Source organism: Musa acuminata, chromosome BXJ3-4, assembly GCF_036884655.1.
Source record: "Musa acuminata AAA Group cultivar baxijiao chromosome BXJ3-4, Cavendish_Baxijiao_AAA, whole genome shotgun sequence".
In the NCBI taxonomy this organism is placed as follows: Eukaryota; Viridiplantae; Streptophyta; class Magnoliopsida; order Zingiberales; family Musaceae; genus Musa; species Musa acuminata.
In genome coordinates, this window is record NC_088352.1 from 40,284,228 (window position 1) to 40,312,198 (window position 27,971).

Below are 27,971 nucleotides of genomic sequence, written 5' to 3' on the forward strand. Positions count from 1 at the left end.
CCATATATCCATGGATCGATTTGGTCCAATACAGACGATTTGGATTTGATCAAGTTAGATTTTGTTGAATTTATGAGCAAATGTATCTACTAGAGTAAAATAGTAATTAGTATATCATTACTATTTTCTTCAAATTATCATTAATATATCTCAAGTGTGATCAATATATTTTCTTCAAATTAATCTAAATTTCTCCAAAATTATTAGTATATCATTTTTAAAGTATTTAATAGTATTATTTTATTTTATGATTTTAGGGTGAATAAAATTTTAAAGAGAGTATTTTTTGGTTGAATTGGTGATCGAATGCAATTAAACCTTCGTCAAATTTATCTAAAGTTCTTCGGATCTACTAGAGTAAAATAGTAATATACTTAGTATCATTTTTGAATATGTGATCCTGTGCACCTCTCTTGAATTTTCCTTAAATCTATCCAATTTATCTTGAACTGCCAGAGTGAAGATGTTAATATATTGTTATCACTTATAATATTTTGGTATGAATTTAGGGTGATTAAGCTTTGAAATAAGATATTTTATGTCTAATTTATGATTGAGTATAACACTTTAAATTTTTATCAAATTTATCCAAACTTATCTTGAATTACTAGAGTGAGATGCTAATATAATAATAATAATAATAATAATAATAATAATAATAAATAAATAAATAAATAAAAATAAATAATAATAATATAGGATAATTAATTTTTAAATTTTAAAATTTTATATTGAGGTTATGATCAAGTGTAACTGGAGTGTAACTCTTTGAATTTTCATCAAACCTATAAAACTAGGGTAAGATATTAATATGCTATTATCACTTTTTTTAAATATTAATTTAGAATAATTAATTTTTAAGATATAATATTTTTTTTTATTAAATCTGTGATCTTGTATAATCTTTAAATTTTTATTAAACCTACCCAAACTTCTCTTAAACTATTAGGGTGAGATATAATATATTTATTTTTTATTTATATATAAATTTAGGATGAATATTTTTTTAAATAGTATTTTTGTGTTGAATATGTGATCGAGAATAGTTTGAACATAATTAGAGTTAATTTTAATCAAACCAATGCAACATTTTCCAAAACTACTAGCATGTAATTTAAGACATAGTATTTTTTTTTCTGCTTTCTTATAAGTTTAGGATAATTTAGTTTTCAAATATGAAAATTTTGGATTGATTATGCAATTGAGTTGAACTCAAGTTAATTTTTAAGAAATCAATTCAAACTTTTTTCGAACTACTAGCACATTATTATGTTGTGAATTTTTTTAACCTCTTGGGATTATTTGGTGGGTTCTATTTTATTTCATTTAACATTATTTAATATTTATATAATTTTTTTTATTTTAAAAAGGAAAGATATTATCATGTCAATGGGACCCATCATATTGTCAACCTACTTTGATGGGTATCACTAAATCAATATATATATATATATATATATATATATATATATAAGAAATATATTTGTATTAATAAATAAAAAAATATTTTTTTAAAATAAAATAAATACAATTTTATCTTATAAAAAATATAAATCATCGCAGTTATCACTAAATCATTTTGATAATTTTAGATAAAATCATAAGTACTTTTAGAATAAAAAAATATTAATATCTCGTAAATAATGAGATGATAATACTATCTTACGATAATATTTGTATTTAAGCATTTTTTATATAATATTTAAATTAAATATGATTTAAAAATTTATTAAATACTAGTTTACATTGATCTCAATAAGCATTTCAAATATATTTCTAAATTAATACTAATCGCTCCTCTAATCCCGCACCCCTCCCTCTATTTAGGACGTGGACAGCCACACTGTGTGATGGGAGGGGGCGGTGGAGAAGGTAGGGGGAGAGGGAGATGGGAAGGAGATGTAATCTCGAGGGGTGGATTGCACTTGGCATGACGGGGTTTGAGAAGGGATGCGAAGCGAAGCAGGTTGACAGGAGAGAGTGAGCACACGCCGGGGGTAAATGGCATGACGGGGTGCTGTTTCCGTTGCGTGCTCAAATCTCTTGTTGTCAACCTTTCGCTGTTATTTCTTCTGTGATCATACTTGAAAATGCGTTCCCCTCCCCAAGCGAGAAGAGAGAGAGAGAGAGAGAGAGGTGGAGAAAGAGAGTGATTGAACGTGTCTAACCCACCTCCCGAGCCTGCCTTGTACTTCTTCAGTGTTTCGGCGGCCGCGTTGCGATGTTTTGCTTTGCTTCGTTGTCAGTCATATCCTATCTGCCTATCAGCTCGTCGGATTTGCTTGGGTGAAGAAGCGCGTGCTTAATTGCCTCTCCGGTTTTCTCTCTTTCCTTTCATTAATGCTTATAAAGTTCTAGAAATTGGGAAATTGTAGGAATAAGCGCGACTGTTGAAAAGAGAAGTGAGAGAGAGAGAGAGAGAGAGAGAGAGAGAGAGAGAGAGCGATGGATGAGTGAGTGGTATTGTCCGTCTCTGCCCTGTTTGTAATGAAGCCGGAGAGAAAGAATAGAAAGAGTACAGTACTACACCTTGAAGCAGGCTGTGCCGCCTCACCGGAAGACACTGTTTGACCAATTCCACTCTCCTTCTTGGTGTTCTCCCATCTTTTCTGTCGTCCTTCTTTCTGGCTTTCCTTTCCTTTCCATGTCTGTTGCCTGTTGCGGATAGGGTTTGGAGCGTTTCAACAAAACATGGATTCAAGCTGTGAGGATCCGTGGAGTGAAGGTGCTCCCCGAGGTTCATGTCCACCATCGTCCATTCCCGACCATCACACTGTTTTTTCTTTCGTTTGCGCTCGAGACCATTTCCTCACCACCTTGATGGGCTGTTGCTTTGTCAACTTGAACAAAGACTCACTCGCTGCTCTCGCCACGACTCGTAAGCATCCCTGCTTTCAGCCTTCTTCTTTGCTGGTTATTTCCCTTTTAAGACCATCTTATCACACAAAGATTCCATATTTTCGTATGATTTTAGAGAAAGAAACGTTTCTTGGTTCGGACAATGAGATTTATTTTTCTTTCTCTCGTTCTTTCCTGTGTTTTATTTTTTTGGCTGCTTGTCTTTTCTTTGCTTGATGATGTTTGGTGACGATAATGGCAATTTTTTGAGTGGTTGAGTCCGTGATTAGGAATCATGGCTAGTATTAACAGCCCTCATGTTTGTTCTTCTACATGAGCCAGCGACGAGCGGAAAGGGGTGAGCTTTGTTGCCCTTCCCCATGCCTGATCGATTCATCTCTACTAGCTTTTGTGGAAAGAAGCCAATGAATCATCGCTGGTATCTGTCAGGTACACTTAATCTCCATCTAGCTTTTGTTGCTTTAATCTTTGCTAGGTTTGTGGTGGTGGTCACTTTGCTCCATCATTGCTGTGGTTTGTATGTCGCATTTTCTGTCGTCCTTCTTGCTTTTGCTTTCCTCTCCTTTCCTTGTCTCTTGCCTGTTGCGGATAGGGTTTGGAGCGTTTCAACAAAACATGGATTCAAGCTGTGAGGATCCGTGGAGAGAAGGTGCTCCCCGAGGATCATGCCCACCATCGTCCATTCCTGGCCATCTAGCTGTGTTTTCTTTCGTTTGCGCTCGAGACCATTTCCTCACCACCTTGATGGGCTGTTACTTTGCCAACTTGAACAAAGACTCGCTGCTCGTAAGCATCTCTGCTTTCTGCCTTCTTCTTTGCTGCTTGTTTCCCTTTTAAGACCATCTTATCACACAAGGATTCCATATTTTTGCATTATTTTAGAGAGAGAAAAGTTTCTTGGTTCGGACGATGAGATTTTTACTTCTTTCTTTCATTCCTGTGTGTGTGTGTGTTTGTTTTTGCTGCTTGTCTTTTCTTTGGTTGATGATGTTTGGTGCTGAGTGTTGGAAGTAAACTTGTTCAAGTATCATAAGAGGTTCATTTCATCAAAAGAAAGGTTCATTGCATCAAGAGGGATATTCATTACATCAAGAAGAAAAAATGGATTAAAAGTCTATGAAAGAATAAGTCAAATTGGTTATTGGTTCGATTTCTTAAAAGAGAATGATTCATCTTGAATATAATTAATGTAATGTATCTTTGGAGATTATATAAATCCCATATGTTGGGTAATGAAATGAAAGAGAGAGTTTTTTGAAATTGTAAAGAGTTTTTCTTGAGAGAAATATAGAAGATTTAAGCTTGTCCTACTCTTCCTCTATTTGATATCTCTATCCTCTCTTTCTATCAAGTTCAACATTTGGTATCAGAGCATAGGTTAAGCTATGACATCTTCTTCAAGTGACATCTAACTCTAGATCCCCTGATTGACAAAAAAAATTTATAACATATGGTGCATCCAAATGAAGGTTCTTCTAGGCTCCCAAGATGTATGGGAGTTTGTAAAAGATGGATTTGCTGAACCAAGTCTAGCAGAAGAAGGAGCAATGAATGCAGAAGGAAGAAAACAACTCAAAGAAAGAAAGATAAAAGAGAAAAAGGCTTTGTTCACGATTTACCAAGGGTTTGATGATTCACTATTCGAGATCATCGCTCCAGCAAATACTTCAAAGGTGGCTCGGGAAATACTTCAAAAGGCATTTGGTGGTGTTGATAAGGTAAATAAACTTTGTCTACAAATTTTATGAGTCGAGTTTGAAAAATTATAATAAGGTACTTCTGAAACTATTTCTGATTACTTCTAAAAAATCATTTCTATTATTCATCAAATGAGACGAAATGGTGAACAAATAAATGATCAGAGAGTAATAGAAAAAATATTGAGATCTCTAGATTAGAAATTTGATTTTATTGCTGTTGCGATTGAACAATCTAAAGATTTAGAAAAAATGTCTTTAGAAGAACTTATGGGTTCCCTTCAAGTTCATGAACAAAGGATTACAAAAAGAGAAGACAAAACTATGGAGCAAGAACTATAAGCTAAGTTTGCTCTTGAAAATAAAGGAGAATCAAATTCTCAAAGAGGAAGAGGACGAGGACAAAGAGGAAGAGGAGTTAGAAATCAGACCAACCAAGAATATCCAAACAATGAAAATGTTAAAGAAAATTCTAGCCAAAGAGGCCGAGGTTATGGTTGAGGACGTGGCCGAGGCCGTGGAGTAGAAACTCTAAAAGATCTGAAATACAATGCTATATTTATAAAAGGTATAGACATTACTCTTATGAATGTTATTATAATCCTAACAATCAAGGTGATAAGACAAATTTTGTTGAAGAATAAAAGAATGAAAATCAAGTTTTAATAATGAGTTATGATAATTTGAAAGAGAATCAGTCTATGATATAGTATCTAGATACAAGAGCCTCAAATCACATGTGTGACATCAAAGAGTTATTTTTATAAATGGATACAAGTTATTCCGGGAACATTACATTTGGTGATTTGTCTCAAAGACCAGTAAGAGGCAAAGGTAAAATTCTCCTTGAACTTAATAATGGCAAGGAATTATACATTTCAGATGTTTATTATGTTCCTGATATGAAAAATAATATTCTAATCTTGGGATAATTACTTGAAAAAGGTTATGATATTGAGATGAAAGATATGACTCTCTCAATTCGTGATAAGAATAAAACATTGATATCACATGTGAAAATGGTAAAGAATAGAATGTTTCCTCTGCATTTAAATATTTTTGATCAATCAAATTATTTTAAAGCTGATATTGAGGATATTTCTATACTTTGACATCTTAGATGTGCTCATTTAAATTTTGAGGCTTTGAAATTTCTAGAGAAGTATAATATGGTGACAGGAATGCCAAAAATTGATCGCCTATCAAAATTATGTGAAGTATGTGTGATGGGTAAACAAGAAAGAAAGCCTTTCAAAGTGAGAAAAACAAAAATAGCATGACATCGACTTGATATGGTACACTCAGATGTTTGTGGCCCTATCAATCCAGTATCACTTGGAGGAAGCAGGTATTTTCTTACCTTCACCGATGATTATAGCGGTAAAACTTGAGTTTACATGTTAAAAGAAAAGAAAGAAGTTTTAAGCAAATTCAAAGAATTTAAGGATTTGGTTGAAAGACAAAGTTATTGTAAGATTAAATGTTTAAGAACAAATAGGGGTGGTGAATATATATCAAATGAATTTGAAAGTTTTTATAGAAATAATAGAATTTTACATCAATTCACCATGCCATACACATCTCAACAAAATGATGTCTCAGAAAGAAAAAATAGGACTATCCTTAATATGGTCCGATGCATATTAAAGGAAAGAAAAATTCCGAAAGAATTTTGGGGTGACGTTGTTGCTTGTGCAGTTTTTTTGCTTAACAAGTTTCCGACAAAGCGAATTGGTAATGTTACTTAGAAGAAGCATAGAGCTTATAAAAACCAATAGTTGATCATTTGAGGATTTTTGGAAGTATTGCATTTGCCAAGATACCAGAAGAAAAGAGAACAAAATTGGAGGATAAAAGTCAGAAATGCATTTTGCTAGGTTATCCAGAGAATTCCAGTGGTTACAAACTCTACAATCCTATCACAAATAAAGTTGTGATGTCAAGAGATGTTGAGTTTGATGAACAATAGATTTGGAATTGGAAAAATGATGAGCAGAATAAGAAAGCTACAACTTCAGAAGAAGATGATATAAAATAAGCAAGCACCGAAGTGGCTTTCCTGGAATCATCACCTAGATCAGCTAGGTCACATGATTCAAGAAGTCCAATTATAAGAAGGACAAGACCAATTCATGACCTATATGATGTGACTCGAAGGATTGATACTAACAATGATGAACTTTCTTTATTTTGTCTTTTTGCAGGATATGATCCATTAACCTTTGAAGAAGCTTATAAAGATGAAAAATGACGATAAGCTATGAATGAAGAGACTCATGCAATTAACAAAAATAATACGTGGGAGCTTACTACACTTCCAAAAGACCACCAAGCTATCGGTGTTAAGTGGATCATCAAAACAAAAAGAAATGCAAAAGGATAGGCGGAGAAATACAAGGCCATATTAGTTGCAAAGGGATATAAACAACAATATGGGATTGACTATGAAGAAGTATTTGCGCCAATTGCTCGATTGGAGACAGTAAGATTACTTATCTCTCTAGCAGCTCAAATAAAATAAATTTTTTTACAAATGGATGTCAAATCAGTATTTCTTAATGGAGTTCTTGAAGAAGAGGTATATATTCAACAACCCCATGGTTTTATTATTCATGAACAAGAACACAAAGTATACGAGTTAAAGAGAACTCTTTATTGGCTTAAACAAGCCCCACGAGCATGGAATTTTCGAATAGATGCTTATTTTATTCAAAATGATTTTTCTAAATGTCCACATGAACATGCTTTCTATACAAAATCTAACTCTAATGGAGATATCTTGTTTGTATGTCTGTACGTAGATGATTTAATATTTACAGGCAATAGTAGCTCTATGATTAAAGATTTTAAGTACTCTATGAAAAAGGAGTTTGAGATGATCGACTTGGGCTTAATGACTTATTTCCTTGGTATCGAAGTTACACAAGATAATGGAGGAATTTTTATCTCACAAGAAAATTATGCAAAGGAGGTTTTAAAGAAGTTTTCTATGGAAGATTGTTATCCTACAGATACACCTGTTGAATATGGCACAAGTTGACTAAGGAAGGTGAAGGTAAATACATTAATCCAACTTATTATAAAAGTCTAGTTGGATGTTTAAGGTATTTGACATGCACTCGACCTGATATACTATTTGGAGTTGGTTTAATAAGTAGATATATGGAAGTTCCTAAGACATCTCATTTAAATATCACTAAAAGAATTTTACGATATATTAAAGGAATAATTAAGTATGGAATATTCTATTCATCATCTAAAAAGTTGGATCTTATTGGATATAGTGACAGTGATTGGGTTGGAAGCTACGATGATCGGAAGAGTACAACTGGATTTGTATTTTATTTTGATGAAGCTATATTCACTTGGTCTTCAAAAAAGCAATGGATCGTTGCTCTACCAAGATGTGAAGCAGAATATATAGCAGCTTCTTCTAGTGTTTGTCATGCAATCTGGCTAAGAAGATTACTCCAAGAACTTCATATGTCACAGGAGAAGTCAACCAAGATTTATGTTGATAACAAATCAGCTATTGCCTTAGCCAAGAATCCAGTTTATCATGAAAGATCGAAGCATATCGATACAAGATTTCATTTCATAAGAGATCATATCAAAAATAAAAAGTGGAGCTACATCATGTCAAGACAAGTGAACAAGTGATTGATATACTTACAAAACCTCTCAAATTTGAAATATTTCAACAACTTCGAATGAAACTTGGCATGCTAGATGAAACAAGTTTAAGAGGGGAGAATGTTGGAAGTAAACTTGTTCAAGTATCATAAAGAGGTTCATTTCATTAAAAGAAAGGTTCATTGCATTAAGAGGGAGATAAGTCAAATTGGTTATTGGTTCTTGAAACTTGAAAGGGTTTCTTGAAAGAGAATAATTCATCTTGAATACAATTAATGTAATATATCTTTGGGGACTATATAAACCCCATATGTTGGGTCATGAAAGAGAGAGTTTTCTGAAATTATAAAGAGTTTTTGTTGAGAGAAATATAGAAGATTTAAGCTTGTCCTACTCTTCCTCTGTTTGATATCTCTATCCCCTCTTCCTATCAAGTTCAACACTGAGTCCATGTTTAGGAATCATAGCTAGTATTAACAACCTTCATGTTTGTTCTTCTCCATGAGCCAGCGACGAGCGTAAAGGGTTGAGCTTTGTTGCCCTTCCCCATGCCTGATCGATTCATCTCGACAAGCTTTTGTGGAAAGAAGCCAATGAATCATCGCTCGTATCTCTCAGGTGCACTTAATCTCTCCATCTAGCTTTTGTTGTTTTTATCTTTGCTAGGTTGGTGGTGGTGGTCACTTGCCCCATCTTTAGCTTTTGTTGTTTTCTCCCGCTCCACAAGTTGTTCGGAAGATGGTACTTCCGATCGTGGTCCACTGTTCATCATATGACAAACACTGTAATAGTTTAGTTATTACTGTAATTCTTCAACTACAATAATAGATACTTTTATCCTACAGAAGGATAATCACATTAATAATTCATATATTTATGCTACTATTAAATTACATAAATAAATACTTTAATCCAATGAATAACCATCCACAACAACAGTACATACTAACTACAACAGTAATTCATGATTCACAAAAAAGAATATAATATTCTTCTATTAACCATATCAATTGATATAAAAATACATTCAATTTCATATGTAAATGCAAACAAACAACCTTTCTTTCGAAAGTTTTGAGTAGGATAATATAAAAAAAATTACAAAAGAGATGCTTCGCACTTCTCTCAAAGACTGACACCTGCATAGGGTGAATAATATTAATTAGATTCATAAATATAAATAAAAAAAAATCATAAGATAAAAGAAGTTTTAGATTTTACCTATATTATTTGTTCGAGGAATTTTTTCATCCACAAGTATTTATAATTGAGTTTGTATTTCTTCCATATCTTGAGTATTTTTTTTCGAGTTTTTCCTTCAGTTGTCGAATTTCTTTATCTTTCTCATTCTCATACTCTGCGGTCATAGATATTAAATAATAATATTTGGATACTATTATTATTAAATAATAATATTTGGATAACATCACACATATCCTGATTTCTCTGGTTCGAATACTAGATAAACGATATCTTTACTTGAAGAAATATCAGCTGCTGCAAGTTCAGGGTGTTGTGCCTTGAGATTCTTCATTTGTTCCTGTAATAAAAATAAATATATTCTTAATAAAAATTTAAACTTAAGAAAATAAACTAATAAGAACCATAACAATAATGAAAAGATCGAGTGATACATACAATTAGTTTTGTTGCATCCTCATCTTCTGGCATTTTATCATTTTTTCTTTCATAATAAAAATATCATCTCTAGCTAACTTCTTCCATCTCTTGGCTTCCTGACAAAACATAATAACCTAAAAAAAAAAAACCTAAAACAAAAGGGAAAAAATGATTTCGCATGTATGTATTCATTACATTTCACTTGTTACAAAGTTCTTCCATAGTCCTTTTTGTACTTAAATGTTGGATGTCAAAGTGACACTAAATTGCAATCGTTTTGATGGCTTTATCGATTCAGAGAGTTTGTTTTATTTCTTGTAATCTCCAATATTTCCTATACGATCATGACCATCCTATTCTAAACTTTTAATTGAAATTTCTTTGCTGTTTTCTACTATTATCTTAAAGTGTTACATTCAACTCTTTATGATTGGTAAATAATTTTTATTTATCGATAAGAGAGGATTGGTACCAAAGTTCTCAAGAATAATATACAATGGATTTAACTGCAAATATTTGGGTTTGGTCTTTCTTTTTCTTTCTTATTTATTGCATGTTATTTTCAGCATAAAAGCTGTTCTATTATCTTGAACTTTATTTGGTTGCTCTTGCTATGTGGATTAACTGCCAATTAAATTTGGTTTCACTTGGTTCTTGTCTTAAAGGATATACCGCATGTAGTTATTACACAATGTTGTGTTATATGCAACTGCATTTGTTGATGGCCTAGTACTGCTTTAAAAATATATAAATCAACAGAAGAGAAAAGGAGCAATTGAATCAAGCTCTTCTCGTCACATTATCTATTTCTCATTATGACTAGAAGAGAAGACTGATAAGAGAAACTCTTAGATACTCCAATGGTAACAACTATTTTTTTACTTGCAATTATGTTGGTTCTTTTTGTTCCATTTTTTGTATCATTATATTGATGACACAATTCTTGACACTACAATATCAAAAAACTTAATAATTTAGGATTAGCTATATGATCTTTTACATATCTATAACGATTTATATTTTTAGTTAAAACAATTTAAAACTTTATTTATGATTTCTATTTTTTTTATCTCCTTTATTTTTCCTCACACCGTTAATAATAATTATATAGTTTTTTCTAACTATCACATTTGTAGATCTCCTAAGCACATGTACATTTCAAATCTTTCTCATTTTATATTTTTATTAAAGTAACATATTTAATTATTCACGAGTGAAATTATTTATTTTCTTATTTATATATGCTTTTTATTTTTTAAATCTTTTTTATTTTTCCTCATATCGTTAACAATAATCATTTAAGAAGTAAAGGACCACAAGCTTGAAGACTTTGAAAATGATTGTCTCATCTTGTGGCCACATGTGAAATTGTTTGCACTACAATAATAACAATAAAGCTATAATTCTTAACTATTTGGATTTGAAGTCGACTATGTGGATCTTTTATTATCATTGAGATATGTAAAAAGTTATATGTTTAGTTAAGTTCAGAGTATTTAAATCTTTATTTATAGTTTATATTAAGGTCTTTTTAAAATTTTCTCTATCTCTTCTTATACTATTAACATTAGTTATTTTACATCTTTCGATTATCACATTAAGAGATCTCTTCAACACATGTTCATACCATCTTAAATAATTTTCTCTCATCTTATCCTCTATCGAAGCGATACTTGATTGTTCATGAGTAGAAATATATCTTTTCCTATCTTTCCTAGTAACTTTATATGTCCATCTCAACATTCTCATCTCGATAACTTAAATTATATATATATTTATTATTAATCACCCAATACTCAAATATATAAGGTATTATTAGTTTCATAACTGTTCCATAAATTTGTTCTTTTAATCTTCAAGGTATTTAATGGTCACACAAGACTCTTGACACCTCTCATCATTTTAGCCTTCTTGTTTTTACTCTATGAATAATATTTTTATTAATCTCTTTATCTTATTAAAAAATTGATCCAAGATACTTGAAGTTTTTACTCAAAGGGATTTTTTGTCCATCCAATTTAACTATATTCTCTTGTTTATATCTAAAATCACTAAAATTATATTTTATGTATTCGATTTTAGTTCTACTTAATCTAAGGTTGGCTTTTGTAGCTCAAGTTTATAATTAATTTCACTTAGACTTTCATTAACTAAGATAATATAATCAATAAATAACATACACAAGGGATGTCTGTTATATATGTGATTAGTAAGTTTATCTATTATCAATGTGAAAAGGTAGAGACTTAATGTAGATCTTTAGTATAATCATAAACTAATAAAAAATTTACTAGACACACTCCATATAATTCTAATACTAGTAGCTATATTATTATATATATATTTAATAATGTTAATATAATTAGTGGATACACATTTTTTTTCTTCTAAAACCTACCATAATAAACTCTATCATAGGCTTTCTTTAAATTAATAAAAATCATATGTAAATTTTTTTTCTCTCTATACTTTTTCATTAATTATCTTAATAGATAAATAGTTTCTATAGTTGATCTTTTTGAAGCATAAACCAACTTGATTTTTAAAGATTTTTGTTTCAAGTCTTATCCTATTTTGATAACTCTTTCCTAGGGTTTGACTTATTTTAATTTTTCTATAATTTAAACAATTTTGTATGTCATCCTTATATTTATAAATTAGCACTAAATTTTTTTTATATTCATTAGGTATTTTTTTGAATCTTATGATTTTATTAAATAAGTTAGTTAACCAAGTTACTCCTTTGTCCCCTAAACTTTTTTATACCTTAATAGGGATATCATCAAGCACTACATTTTTAGTTATTTTCTTCTTTTATGCGTCTTTTACTTCATTAACTCTAATTTTATGAATAAATATATGATTATTGAATCTTCCACTATTATTTATTATCAAATCTAAGTCCTATGTAAAATATTTATTAAATAATTTCTAAAGATAAATTTTTATCTTTTCTTAATCTTAATCTAAAGAATAATTCATTAACAAGTATTATTTGATCTTTGTCTTTAATGCATCTAATATTACCTAAATCGTTGCACTTTCTTTCCCTAGCTTTAACAATTTAATATATATCTTTTTCATAATTTTTAGTATCTAATTTAATTTAAAAATTATCATAAACTTTATATCTTATCATACTAATCGTTTTTAAATCTTTTTTTAGATTCTTTATATCTTTTAATTTTTTCTTATTTTTATGATTTTTACCAATCTTTAAACATGATCTTTTAGTAAAAATTATTTTTTTAACTTTCTCGTACAACCATCAACTCTATCTTAAGGTTACGATTCTCTTTTTAGTTTCACTAAGAAACTCCTTTATTAAAGCTTTTAATCTTATTAGTCATTATAGTCCAAATAGTATTAATATTATCTTCATCTAAATTCAAGTTGTCTTCATTTTCATCTTATTCTTAAAAGTATTTATATTATCATCTTTAAAATTTTACCATTTAGTCCTAGTAGTTTTTTCTACTTTTCTTTTCTTCCATTTTCTATAATAAATATATAATACCATTAACCTATATTGATTTGTCAAACTTTCGATAGGTATAATTTTACAATTCTTATAAATAACTTTATTTATGAAAAAAAATTATTTAACGATAATTGTGACTACTCTTATAAGTAATTAAATATTCATCTCTCTTCTTAAAATAAGTATTTATAATTATAAAATTATATAAATTTATAAAATCTAAAATCATACTTTCACCTGTATTCCTATCCCCATAATCAAAGTTCACATGCACCTTTTTATATTCACTATATGTTTTCCCTACTTTAAATTTCCTCCAAGATTTTTTTTGTTATAGGCATTCCTTGAATGATATTATCTAATCTTTTCCAAAATTCTCTTTTGGTTTGATCATCCAATTTGATTTGAGAGACATAAACATCAATGACATTAAAAAAATTTTGTTCTTTCACAAATTTTAGAACTATAATTTTATCTCCAAATTTTTTTACATCTACAATATTGCTTTTAAGATTCTTATCAATAACAATTCATACACTATTTTTGTATTTAACTTTTTCAATATACCAAATTTTAAATCCAATACTATCAATCTCTCTAGATTTTTTTCCTATTCACTTAATCTCTTAGAAGCAAATAATATTTATTCTTCTTCTTATCATAATGTTTACCAATTCTAATCTCTTCCCTAAAAGTATTCTTATATTTCAAGTTACTAATCTAATCCTTTATTCTTTGACTAACTTCTTTACATCCGAGTTACTAGCTTTCATTGGTTCAAAACACTAAGAGAACCCTTGCCTATTTGATACTATATCATATAATTTTAAATGAGAGAACCATCATCTATTTGGCACCATATGTAAATTTTTTTTGAAGCTCATGAATTTGGCTGTAAGGGGGGTGAATTAGTGCAGCAGATTAAAACTCGTAAGTTTGAAATCGATTTCGTAAATATGTAGAGATTGCAATTCGACGAAGGATGACTTAGCTAAAATAGCTCGACTAAAGGTAGTCAAGAGTAGAGAAATGAAAACTGAATGATTTGCAGCTAAGTAGAGAAATGGTTCAGAAAATTAAACACTCACATATTCAAGGAACACCACGATGTATAGTGGTTTGGTCAAATGGTCTACATCCACTTTCGAAGTCTTCTTTGATGAGGCTCCCAACTTCCACTAGCAAATCACTTTGAAGGGGAAGGACCAAATACCCCTCTTACAACCTTCTTACAAGTGGTTCATACTCTTACAGATTTTTTTCAAAGAGAAAGAGGGAGGTGAACACTTAAGCTATTGAAAACAAGATTTTGCTAGAGCTTTTTCTCACTTTCTAACTTCTCAAAAAGGTGTAATCTCTGTTGAGAATTGAGGGGTATTTATAGGCCCCAAGAAGATTCAAATTTTGACTCTAAATTTGAATTACTTTTGGGTTTCCCAATGCTGGCGGTGCCATCGCCTGTCAGTGTATGACACTGACAGTGTACTGGCGGTGCCACCGCCAGACCTCTCGGGTTCTGGGCGATGCCATCGCCCAGTCCGACGGTGCCACCGCCTGGACTGTTCCAGCTCACTGGTTAGGCTCCAAACTTGGCCCAAACTAGTCCAAACTCAGGCCCAATTGACCCCCAATCGGGTTATAAGATTAACCCTTAATCCTAACCCAAATTATATATAAACTACGAAATTAAGACATAGCCCTAAGCAAATTTTTAACTGGCAATGTTGAGCTTCCTTCCGGTGAGCTTTCTGATGAACTTCTGGCGGACTTCCGATACACCCTCGGATTTCTTCCGATGGACTCCTAGCAGGCTCCTGATCTTGTGGCGAGTTCAACGAGTCTCTGGCAAGTTTCTGAACCTTCTCGGTGATCTCCGCGAACCTCCAATGATCTTTCTGGTGGACTTTCGAAAGCTTCGACAGTACTTCTGATGATTCTTCGGACTTTCGGTAGACTCTCGAACACCCATCGAACTTGACTCCGGTAAACTTGCTTTATGTCTTCAAGCTATCATAGTTAGTCCTACACACTTAACTCAATAATATGGATTAGATCAATTAACCCATCAATTGACTTCATCATCAAAATCCGAGATTCAACACCAACTTGATAATTATTCTAATGCTTTGTATAAGTTTGTTCAACAAGGCCCTTTGCATTTGTGGCTCAAATTTGATTGCTCAATATGCTTTAGAAGTTGCGGAACCAAATTTTGCAGGAAATGTATGGTTCAAGTTCTTTTGTTCATTCATGAAATGCTATGCTATATTTAATAATGGACAGGAAGTTTTAGATAACTTTGTTTGTAGTGACAATAAATATGAATATTTTCACCAAGTGTGGTGTTAATTGACACATTCAGCAGAGCCATGTAAATGGTGGCAGATCCATTCGGTGGCAACTTGGTTTCAGATGTTTCGCTTATTTCCCCACACTGTAGTGATTTCAAAAATATCTGCAGTCATGAACAACACTGTTTGCAGACCACTTTATTTGTGAGCATAATGAGAGGGGCACCACTGAAATAGGGTTTGGAGGATTCAATCTTCCCTTCACCCTAGTCATTCCTATTTATTCTATAAGGCATCACCTGTCCCCATCTATCGACCTTCCATATGCTGATTCAATAGTGAATCAGGAGGGAGAACCCAGTGTCTAGAATCAAGAATCAAGTTCTTTCCAACAGGACAACTACAGACTTCATCTTTGCAGGTTTAACTGAATCATTCAAGGCCTGCCATCATATTTCAAGATTAATTCTGTTTCAGTAGAATTTATGGTGCAACTTCCAACTAGCATGTCATTTGGTTGATGTAAAGAGTGGTTTATACTTTATTATTATTATCCAATATATACACATCATAGTTGTATTTCTTTTTTTTTTAATAATTATTGTATTATTCTGTCAAACATTTTGGCAAATCATAATCCACTGAAGTTCAAATATTTGTCCAATCAGGAATATCTTAATTTTTGCTATTGGTTATTTCATTTCCTTTGATGCAGCAGTACAATGGATCATCTCTTTTTACAAGCAACCTGGAGGTGTTTGTATTGCATTGTATCATTTCATTATAATTCATCGATCTTAATAATAGTAAAAGATCCATGTAGTCGATCTTAAATAATTGGGACAGCTTTGTTGTTGTTGTTTGTTGTTATTGTAAATTAAATCGGTATTGATCCATTTCAATGAACACAAATGACTGGTCTAAATGTATTTACCCTGTGATTGAAACTGGCAGAGGATTCACAACTGCTGTTCTTAGTTTTTTGTTTTTATCGATTCTCTGGATCTCGAATTGTATCATTGTTCTTATTTTCCAAGACCAGCTTAGAACTTTTCATTTCAAAGTGCTTCTTGTTGCTTCTGCATAGTCCTTGTTGCAATTGCTGTATGCTTTCCCATAATCCATCTATCAAGTCACTTTATTGCTATCTAACTGACCATCTTTTTATTTGTAGAACTGTAATCTTCACCAGGACATGAGGGATGCCAGGCATCAAAGACTAGTAGGTTTGTCTTAGGAACTCGATCATGTTAACTCTACATTTAGCATAGAAGTCAATCCAAACCTTTTTCCAAAGATCAAGTTGGATGGTTATACAGGAAGATATTATCTTTTTATTTTTTTGCATTGTGAAGACCTATATTATGAAGGAAATATAAGTCATGACAAATAGAACTCATGCTGCAAATTGTACATTTTTTTATGATCATTGTTGAAGAGGGCCTTGTTCTTAATTTAGCAGCACAAGGATGGTTAAACTCATGATTCTGTTCTTAATGAATTTGCATTGCTTGGGGATGTCCATCTTGTTTGATCACAGAGTTTGCTGAGGGAATGGTCGTCGCAATTATTAGGGGGAAAAAGACCAGATTAATTCATCATACAGGGTGACAAAAAGCTTGACGACTTATTCAAACCTATAGATGAGAAAGAAGAAGAAAGGTTTGCAGAGCTTTGGAACACAAGGACGATTCCACTCACGGGCATGAGAGCCGTCGATCTACTTGGACTTGGGTGCCCAGTTGCTGCCGGTCATGGTAGCGCGGGTGACGTCGGCGGGCGTGGTGCCGGGCTTCGACTTGGAGTAGAGCGCGAAGTAGCCGATGGCGGCGACGATCAGGAAACCGCCGACGGCCATGGTGGTGGGCCTGTGCGGCAACTTCCGCCGCTGTTGCAGCACCTCGGTGGATCCCACCGGCGTCGCCGCAGCCGGCGGCGGGGCCCCTTCCCTATCGTCTCCCCGCTGCTGCTCATCGATTCTTTCACGCTGCTCATCTGCTCGCTCGCTCGCTCGTCTCTCGTCTGTGCTTCCTCCGCTTCTCAGATTTTGTTATAGCTCGTCCTGCAGCAAGCGCGAGTGCATGCTGCATGGGACACGTCGCCGTTTGACCCGTTCCCCGTGGACGCGCGGCCATCGGACGTGAGCCGAGGCGAGGAAGGTGATGGCTTACGGTTCAAGAAAGATTGCAGACGACGTGTAATATAATCTCAATTCATGACGTATAGCTCACAAATAATAAACTATATATGTCGAATAAAAGAATGTAAGAACCATACATCAAGACTCATGATGCGCATCACCAAGGACTAACGAACGCAATCTCTCTCTGTCACAGTACAATCCCCAGAACCAGCAGAGCGCCTGCAACGCTACTCTTCAGGACCTTCTCCATCCTCGAAGCGCCGCTGGTTGGTGCGATCGCTGGGCCTTCGGAGTACTCTGCGGGGGAGGGAGCCGGAGCGAGGCCGCGAAGCGAGTGCCGCTCCGACATCACGACCACGATTAGCTTCTCCCCCTCCTCGCACGCGCCTTCCGCCCCACTGATGAAGTAGTACGCCCCCGACCGATGCAGCTCCACCACGGTCGCCCCGTTCTTGTGCTCCGCTATCGGGCTTGTCTTTTTGCAGCTCAGGTACGCCTCCCTGGTCACCTGCAGCACAGAGTCCTTTCCGGTGTCGTACCTCCAAACTGCGCAGGAAGGGAACATCGGCCGGAGGTCCCCTGAGCGTTAGTACTTCGCTGCTCTTCACCAAAGTTCATAAGGACGCAAGGATGAGAGAAGATTACCGAGGGAGTCGCCTACTTGGAACCGGTTCTTCTCGGCCCATTGGTTGAGGGAATCGGTGGTGGTGGGTGGGACTCTCCACGCGTTGACATTGCCTCCGACCAAGAAGTCTCTTGCTTCGGAGCTGGTAATGCTCACGAGAAGAAGGGCGATGCAGACGAGCGATGAAGATCTCGAAGACGCCATCGAGAGCAGTAGAGAGAAGAGGTTCTCGGGAGCAAAGAAAAAGATTGGTTGACGTGCTGACTGAGGACACTCGAGCTCTACTTAAAGCGAGGGAGAGGAAGAGGACGAGGCAGTAGCCGTTGGAGAAGGCTCAGAGACAGGCGTGCATTTTTGTTGCAGCAGGCGAGCAACGGTCGAGTACCTTTCTTGGGGATTTGGGAATCCGATGTTGGGGTTCAACGTTCGGTATCGGGTCCAGAAGGTGAATCCGGATCCGACTCTATTCGGGTTGAATTGTTGAAATCCGAATCCGGAAAGCTGCGAGTGGACTCATCCAAATGTGGCTCGGTTGGGATCGACAAGGAAGCGACTCAGCGGGAGGGAGGGTTTCCGAGTGCGGCTGCTTTCTTGGTCTACGACGGCGAGACCGGAGCAGCAGGAGGGAGCGAGAGGGCAATGGGGGGCGGCGCCGCTGAAACCACTGGCGGTAGTGGCGGAGGAGGAGGGGGTTTTAAGGCTCGGTTGGAGCACTACTTATATAGCGGCGACAAGAAGCACGTCTTCGCTGGCATCGCCGTCATCTCGGCTGTCTTCGCCGTCCCTTGGTTCCTCATGAATCGAGGTACATCACTTCAGTTCCAATACCTCCCTCCCTTTCTCTCTCTCTCTCTCTCTCTCTCTCTCTCTCGACCATGAACGAAGGAAATCCTAGCTACTATCACCTGCCTAAGAACAGGAAAATTTTCTCTCTAAACAATCCTAGCGGCAATCTCCGATCGAAGATGTCATGGATTTAGGTTTTGTTATATTTAGATTACGATTGCTATACTGTCTCGCCTTTCAAGATACGTATATCGATCTGTTCGTGCCCTTCACATTTAGATTCAATGCGAACTTCAATTACTGCATCATATGCCCAGTCATGCATTGATCGATTACATTATCATCTCTTTGGCGAGTGTGATTCGAGATCAAACGGATTGCTTGCTGTTGAATTGATGGTGAAGCAACTGTTGCTTTATCACCAGCATTAGCAGAGATCTTTTAGATTTCTTTGCTCGTAATTTGGTAATCTACAGGGCCGTGAGGTAAACAATGGGGATTAAGATCTTCCACCTTGAAGCTCTTGTGTCAGAGGTGTTGACGGATTCTCTAAACCGAATAGTAGTTATAGAATAGTAGATGTTGTCAGTGTCACCCTTGTGCCATGGTTTTTGCTTTTTATTTTTTTAGAATGGGAATATTATTGTTGATATACATACATGATTGGGATTGTTTGAGTGTGTTTATAGTAAGATCGGATAAGAATTTTGTTGATTGTGTTGGATCTAATACATACATGATTGGGATTGTTTGAATGAAGTTTATAGTAAAGATCGGATAAGAATTTTGTTGATTGTGTTGGATCTAAATTAGCTGATAACTACTATTGGATCGCTTTTTGGTAGTGAGATCAGACGAGAATTTTGTTGATCATGTTGGAGCTAATAATCTTTGGAATTCTTGTTTATCCAAATTAGCTGCTCACTCCTATCAGATCACTTCTATAGGTGTTTCACTATTCAAGTATGGATTTAAGAACCTTAATGGGTTTGATATTGTAGAACAAAAGTATTGGTGGATGATTAGGTAGTGGAAGAGAATCCACCAAGTCTGATGTGAGATTGCCCACCTTTATAAAGTACATTCAATACATTACAGGATGAAGATCTTTCATGATTTTGCTTCTTAGTTGTCACCCATCATATTGTGACTGTTGACCCAGTGTGTGCCCCCCCCTTGCAGTAGCATCTGAAAGGGTTACCTGTTGAAATTGGATGAAGGCAGTTCATGAATTTACTATCATGCATGCTGGCGATAACATTGGCTTCATATAATTCTGCTAGCAGAAAAAGCTCATATTTTAGATTTTTAATTTGGACTATGTCTGCGTATGTTGATAGTAGCCTATGAAAGGATGTAAGAAGAGTTATCTCACTTCAGTTGTGAATATTAATCGTGGGGCTTTGATTTTCATGTCTCGAAGGAAGATGTTATACTCATTTCTATAGAAGAAAGAATCAAAAGAAACAAGTTGGATGCAGAGAAGAAAAGAAATTAATTTACAACTTTTTAAGGGGCTTACCATATAAAAGAAGGGAATAATTAGAATGGTCCAATATAAGTGTACTAGTCGAAGTCATAGAGAGAGCATCAACATATGACATGATACTTATTATGTAGTGTGCTAATAGCAAAGGCCATAGAGTATAGGTAGTCTTTCAACATAATTATTTGGTTGTCTTCTAGAAGATATCATGTATGAACAAGGATTGAATTTTTTAAATCAAAATTACTGGCTATATACAAGATGTATTTTGTCATGTCCTAATTCAATAGAACAACCTGACCCATTAACTTGGAAGGTCTAGAACCAAATGGTCCAAAATGCATAAACTAAGTCAATTAAGGTAACCTCATTTAGTCCTATATAGAATCGCTTCCATCCCCTACCTATAATGGAAAACCAAATCAGGTTGTTACAATTTTCCTCTCTCGAAAGCTTAACTTTCGTGAAAAGTCGAAAGTTCCAACTCCTAGCCTAAAATTATGTATGGTAAGGTCATGTAAGGTTCGGTACAATAATAGCTCCACACCATGTCATATCTTCAACTCCATCTTTGGGAAATCACATAGCCATACTTAACCCGAAGTTAATAACCATCACATCTAGTCTTATATACAATCATATCCATCCTCACACATCTAGCATGCGATTGAATCGGGACGTCATATATTTTCATGTTATTTTGTTGTTTGCTCATATCACTATGATCGGTGAGAATTTAATCAGTCTTTAATTTAAATTTGAGTTACAAAATAAATGTTAGAGCCTAAAGTGTTTTAAGCTAAGTGGGAGTAGGATTGAGTTTAGGAACCATGATTTAGTTTGCTAGGAGAACTGCAGATACAAACGAGATGGATGGATGAGAAATTTTTAGAATTTTTGCAGCTGGCTATCGCTCCTTTTGCCTTTTTTGTTTTTCCTCTGTAGTTGCTTGATATTAATGTGTTTGAGATAGGAAATCTGTTCCTTAACTAGATTTATAGGTTTTAAGACAGTCCAGTCCCGAGCATGTTTAGGTGTTCCGTAGATAACGAGTTTCTACACAGTGTCTGATCCCCTTTTCAATTTTGAGATGCAGTTTGTACTCTGTAGCAAACTTCCCACTCAAGTGAGTAGATTTGATGGCGTGTTCATGTCTTTTACATCTGTGGACAGTAAACAACACGCCTGCATAGTATCTATTCTCTGAGTCAAATGGTTCATTTTGCGTTTTCTTTGTTTTATTGCTGCTGTTATATCTTTCTTTGTTAGGATGCCTCGTGATCTAACAAACACCCATCCATCTTCCTGTTCCTGTGTGGTCTGTACCGCAGGGACAAGGCATCAGTCCCATCAAGATTATATGGAGAAGGCTAATCAAGCACGGAGTGAGCGGCTTTCTTCCGGTCAGCCAACTATCAAGTAACCTGTTCACACGGGTGACATATCATCGTTACTGCCTCTTTTTACTTCGTCATCAATCAAATCTTAGGTAGGGTAGGGGTTGTGGATCAAACTCTGCATTGTCGGTATGAATCCGTACCTGATTCAGGATGGAAGGATGGATGCTGACAAAAATAAACATAAAACTTTCGGTACGTAAATTAATTTTCCAAGTACTCGAAATTGGTACAATGTGTTGTTTTTTGATCAGGAAAGTGTCATTTTTAATCAATATATTTTCCCCTCTAGGTGTTAAAAAAAGTAACCTGAGATTTATGAATTATATATTTAGTTAAATTAGGAGTGTTTGAATCTTTATTTGTAATTTTTATAAAAGTCTAAAATTTAAATTTGTTTCTATCCCTTCTCATACTATTAATAATAATCATTTTATCTCTTTAAACAAATACTTATCCATATATATATATATATTCTCTTATTAAAATATTTAATTATTCATAATAAAATCATATCTATTTTTATCTTTCCTACTAACTTTACATAGCTACCTCAACATTCTTATCTCAACAATCAACAACTTAAGTTTTATATATATATTATTTTTATTCGGATCCATAAGACATTAATAATTAAGAACTAATTATTTAGTTCAGAAGAAAATAAAAGGAGCAATGAGTCAATATTTCCTGAAAAACAGAAGCAATTCTTTATCATCATGACAAGGAGGCAGCAAATGAACTGTTAACTTTGTCCACTCAGTCAAGCTAAATATTTGAAGGTACCGATCTGATTCCAAAGTATATGTTCCTGTTGCATTGTCGAGTAATTTAAATGTGAACAAAAAACCAACGCTCAACTCTGTTACGTCTCACGCTTAATGGTCGAAAGTGCGATGCATCTGACAGAGAAAACAAACCATCCTTTTCTCAACTTTATTTCATCGATTCCGTATTGAGCACGAACATATCTATATAGCGTTGCTGAATGATCTTCCAAAAGGTCCACAGATCGCATATAGCTTAAATAGTGGGCGAACTCGAAGCCTTTTCATTGCTTCAGTCCGCTAAGATCTGGTGGCATCCCCAAACTCTGTGCAAGGTTGTTCATTCTCTCTTTCATAGCCTGAAGAATTATATAACTTTATATATAGCTGATACAAAAAATAAAAATTCAATGATGGATCCCAATATGGTAAGAAAATAGATATAACCTGAACACTTTTCTCGTGTGCATCCTTGTATGCTTCGTTTATCAATAGAGAGAGCTTCTGCAAATAGGCACAACACAGATAGTGGTCTTGGTCCATTAAATGCACCCAACAAAATTATACTGATGACAATTCTGCTTTGGATGGAGATGATAAAGTTTATTAGGAAATATGGACAGATGCATGCTTGCTGAGTGACTTGCATTATTTGATGCATTTGCACAGAGCAATTACCAATTTGTTACATCCAAATCCATACAAGATTCTTAATAGTAAAACAAAAGCAAGTGATTAATGCTGATGTCAATCTATCATTGAAAGTGATTAAAGAAGTAGCCTGGCTGCCAAAGTATCTAAATGATAAAAGTAAAGCATCTTCATAAGGTTGATGAACATGCACATTGCACAAAGTCTTTGCAACTTGATATAAACGTGGATCAGACAGCAATAGGGTCAAGACATAAGAACAGGACTTGCGTAAATTGCAACAAATATAAGAATTAAGAAAACATATGCAATTGACACATATATGCCAATAAGTAAAAAGCTATTTCTCATAGTTGTGTTGTGTATATATCTGAACCTCTACACTACACCACCCCAAAATTCAATCTAGGAACCTTCCTCATTTTCTGACAAAAGCACATGCCGGAGAACAAACTGAACATGTTGATCACCACATACTGGACAGGTGAGTTCTCCCAACTAAGCACAGACATGTGTCAAGACCTACGGTTACCAGTGGGTTGGATCAGGTTGAGATGTGGTTACATTGGGCTGACTTAAAACACTAATCTACCCACAGGTGGATCAAGTTACTTTAGTCAAAACCAACCATAATATTAACAAATTAGGTCACGTTGGTGGGTCAAAGTACGTTTTACTTTTAAAGAAAAGAACATGGTTCGGTTAATTAGGATTGGATATAACCATAGTATCAAAGGGAACATGTACTTGTAGGTAAATGGGTGGACCCAACAGATCATCTTAAACGGGTAAGGTCCAGGTCACATTATAAAGCTCTCATGGTCTTTTGTCAAGATTCTCACACCCATGATCGTGTACAACTGTGCAATGGACATACACCAGATAAGAAGCATGGCATAACCCTGAGCCTGGCACACCATGAGGTGCAAGCCATGCATACCCCTACACTAGGATCATGATATGCTTTGCGATCAAGTAACAACAAGTAACAGATTGTACTGCTGGAAATCCAGACCGAAAATTCAGATTCAAATTTCTTCGAGTAACAAAATCTCACTAGCATCGAGGTTAACTATTCTATAGACCAGAGACACCAACACAATAACATTCAACTAGTGGTAGCAGTTGAATATAGAACATGTTATTGGTGAAACAGTACAACTTACTTCAGGTCCCAACTCCATTGCAGCCTCAGTGATTTCGGTACGTATAGGTTGCTGGTTTCCAGAAAGTGTTACCTGGCAGAAGTATCAAATGAAACTAATTTGAACATTCTGTTGAAAACAATATGTAACTGCATCCATTGTTTTCAGCTGCATGGAATATAATAGTGAAGTACATCAAAACAAAAAACTAAAGCTGAAAATATAGAGCAATTTGCAACTGTATTACATTTCAAAGCTTTCACATTAATGTGATTTAGTGCTCTCTCACACGTACCTACAACTCAATTGGTGATGTCATATTAATCTATGATTTTGATCCAAGAAGATATGCATTGGGATAGAAAAAATGGACTAAATAGCTCCCCAGAACCAGTCTTTTCCATGTGCATATCTTTTATTTAATTGTTCAGTATTTTCTTTAGATTTCTTTTCTTTTCTTTTTCTTTTTTTTTTACTGTGTGTACTTGTTTACATCTTCCTAGTGAAATAAGATTCCAGACTTTTGCTTTTGCCTGAAAATTTTTGAAGGGACTGAGTGATTAAATGCAACCCCCAACAATAGGTCACTTCCGTTTCCATCTCTATACTCCCCTTTATCTTGCCATTATTACCCTACAAGAAAAATAACAATACCATCCCAGTTCTTTTCAACAAATCACCACATAAGGCTCCCTTTTGCATAAAAGATAAAGGAAATCTATATAAAGATAAACATTACTTCATCTAAGTGATGTGTGTGTGTGTATATATAATCGCCACATAAGGCTCCCTGTTGCATAAAAAATAAATAAAATCTATATAAAGATAAACATTACTTCATCTAAGTGAAGTGTGTGTGTATATATATATATATCCAACCCATAAACAGGAAAATCAACAAAATGCCATCAAATACACTGGTTAACTTGTAAGATTCAAGGAGATGGCGACCAACATATGTACCTTGATTAATTCACCTTCACAATAACCATCAAACTCCGCTCTGCAAAAGGAAAAAGATTAAGGCCGACTGTGAAAATATATAAAAACACTAAAAAAACTCTTTAAAAATAGCAGCCAGCTCATACGCTTCAAGTTCCTTTTTAACACGAACAGCTTCAACTTGAACCACCATTTGGGCTTTTTTCACAGTCTCGTATAGATTTTGCATATTCCCCAGAATTCCTGCCTATAATGAAAATTCAACATGAGAAGGGCAGTGAACCTTTGCATTTTATACATTGGAACTAGGATATCCAATAAAGAAAAAGGAAAATGACAGTCTCTTGGAGAATCTTCCAAATCATCGTTCTTTTGATGTAGATGTACAACCAACAAATTTTTTTAGTCTCTTGTGATCATTTTTTATACCATTGTACAACCAACAAATTTCTCAGTGATATACAATTTTAGTTGTATTTTCCCTAACCAATCCCAATACTCTAACTACATATAGGATAAACATGAGCAGGCAGAGAAATAGCACACCTACCTTTGATGATGCATCGTTAGTGTTCTCACCCTTGTCTTTCTTTCCTCCAAATAAACCATATACACGGAGGGACTTCATTTTATGTTCTCTGGTGCTAGAGGGCCAATATAAACATGGCACACAATTTGTGTTAAATTTATGACCTGAAGAAGAAAATTCACATGAAGTACATAACAGAGTTAAAAAGTGGAGGACAAGAACAAAGAGCATGTTGTTCGTGTGAATTGCTAAGAAACAACAATATGAAAAGTTGTCAGCAACTCCAGTAAACATGATGTGCTTTGAAGATGACACTGCAAATTGAGACATACTTCAAAGGGATCGAATGTATCCAAGGTTATATTTGTCAGTTTTACTTGAATAAACTTGTCTCACAAATTTGCTATTATCATATAAGTTATACCCCTATTAGTCCCACGCATGAAGTGAGAGGAAGGTTGTGTCAGGACATAAGGCTAGATGGGCCTACTAGCATATTAAGCTAGACTTCCGCATTTTAGGTCATGCTGTTCTAGACTCATCAAATTAATGGATCATTCCAATTGAATTGGATCGTCACAATATGTGAACTCCCTTGCACTGAAAGGAACAGGTCAACCAAAAGCATTTGTGGCTACTAGTATTTATGCATGTTTCTTCAGAAGTAGCAGATATATCCACAAGTATGTGAAACTTATTGCATAATTGGTTTGACCTACCATAGGCGGTTTATCAAGCATAAAACAAATATACTACTAAATAAAGCTACAGCATCCTAAATCTAGGAAAAGCTGCCAACTAGACTACACTTTACAAAAGTACTTTGATGAATGTCTAATCCAGCCTTTCATGCAGGCACAACAGTAACTCCTCAGTGAGCATTGAAAATACTAGAATAGGCATCCAAGTATCTAATGCTTTTTCTCCCAACCAGAACTGTCAAAATCTTAACTTTTACATGAAGGTATTCCAGCTTTCAATGTACCCAAGAAATTCTTTCAATTATTATTATTACTATTATTATTATTATTATTATTATTATTATTATTATTATTATATACCCATAAATAAATAAATAAATATATATATATATATATATATATATGTATGTATTTATATATGTATATATACACACATACATATATATATATGTATGTATGTATACACACACACACACACACACACACACACACACACACATATATATATATATATATATATATATATAAGATGAAATGTGGAACCTGTTGATAAATTTAAATTTTAATCCTACATCAAGAACTCACAGAATTATATCAAAGAATATATGCCAAGGAACTTTACACCAAACACCCAAGTTTATTCCTGATTCAAGGCAAGGTAATTGCAGAGAGTGTATAGGGTCCAAATTATATGTCAAGGAGAAGCTAATCCGTACTTCAATATGTCCTGATCACAAGACAGTCCAAGAGTCTAATCAGGGGAATAAATTCTAGATACCCGAAGCATTTCTTTGGTTCAAAGGCAAAGCTATCCGCGCAACGGCCACGGAATTGGAAGAAAAACCAAATGCAAGATCAAATTTACAAGATGAATATGAACAATTAAGAGGACGAGAGAGCGTCTTGGATCATAAACCCACACTCACGTAAGAGGGAGGAGGGAAAGGCGGAGGGTCTCCACGAAGCTGGTCTCAGCACGTCCGAGAAATGGCCACTGACAGCGCTCGTAGACGGCATCGGAGAGAGACAACCCTGACTCCCGCGCTTCTCCCTGGAGAGGAGGCGAGAAGAAAGCACCAACCGAAGAACGATGCGGGCTTGGAGGATAGAGTGGCGACTATACCGTGGATTGGAGGAAGGAATTATTATCATCGACATGGAGTTAGGGATTCGACCCCATAAAAGGGCCGATGCTACGGATCCGCACTCGCATGGATC

General features: G+C 34.7%; 3 protein-coding genes and 1 long non-coding RNA gene across 7 annotated transcripts; 2 read left to right on the forward strand and 2 right to left on the reverse strand.

The window, feature by feature from the left end:
• The first annotated feature begins 1,905 nt into the window (after positions 1–1,905).
• On the forward strand, positions 1,906–17,479 carry LOC135635687 (uncharacterized). 3 transcript variants are annotated; one of them, XR_010495705.1, is made up of 5 exons: positions 1,906–2,878; positions 3,181–3,645; positions 4,329–4,577; positions 8,700–8,807; positions 16,756–17,479. It is a non-coding gene; the product is annotated as an uncharacterized LOC135635687 (long non-coding RNA). The 3 variants fall into 3 exon arrangements; XR_010495704.1 differs by lacking the exon at positions 4,329–4,577; XR_010495706.1 differs by lacking the exons at positions 4,329–4,577; positions 8,700–8,807.
• A 336-nt stretch (positions 17,480–17,815) lies between these two features.
• Positions 17,816–18,618, reverse strand: LOC135635686 (early nodulin-like protein 14). The gene is made up of 2 exons (XM_065146936.1): positions 18,370–18,618; positions 17,816–18,270 (listed from the first exon to the last, which is right to left on the reverse strand). Exons 1-2 carry the CDS (start codon positions 18,551–18,553, stop codon positions 17,912–17,914), a joined length of 543 nt encoding a protein of 180 aa, XP_065003008.1. The 5' UTR covers positions 18,554–18,618; the 3' UTR covers positions 17,816–17,911.
• A 283-nt stretch (positions 18,619–18,901) lies between these two features.
• On the forward strand, positions 18,902–22,253 carry LOC103983184 (uncharacterized). The gene is made up of 2 exons (XM_009400376.3): positions 18,902–19,154; positions 21,953–22,253. The coding sequence occupies exons 1-2, from the start codon at positions 18,989–18,991 to the stop codon at positions 22,042–22,044; spliced, it is 258 nt and encodes an 85-aa protein (XP_009398651.2). The 5' UTR covers positions 18,902–18,988; the 3' UTR covers positions 22,045–22,253.
• A 503-nt stretch (positions 22,254–22,756) lies between these two features.
• On the reverse strand, positions 22,757–27,903 carry LOC135636703 (nucleoid-associated protein At4g30620, chloroplastic-like). Of its 2 annotated transcripts, none has more exons than XM_065148620.1 (7): positions 27,674–27,903; positions 26,074–26,216; positions 25,670–25,770; positions 25,545–25,584; positions 24,603–24,674; positions 23,233–23,289; positions 22,757–23,144 (listed from the first exon to the last, which is right to left on the reverse strand). In XM_065148620.1, the coding sequence occupies exons 1-7, from the start codon at positions 27,768–27,770 to the stop codon at positions 23,070–23,072; spliced, it is 585 nt and encodes a 194-aa protein (XP_065004692.1). In that variant the 5' UTR covers positions 27,771–27,903; the 3' UTR covers positions 22,757–23,069. The 2 variants fall into 2 exon arrangements, with proteins under 2 accessions (XP_065004692.1, XP_065004693.1); XM_065148621.1 differs by having other exon boundaries at positions 27,680–27,902.
• Between the last annotated feature and the right edge of the window lie 68 nt (positions 27,904–27,971).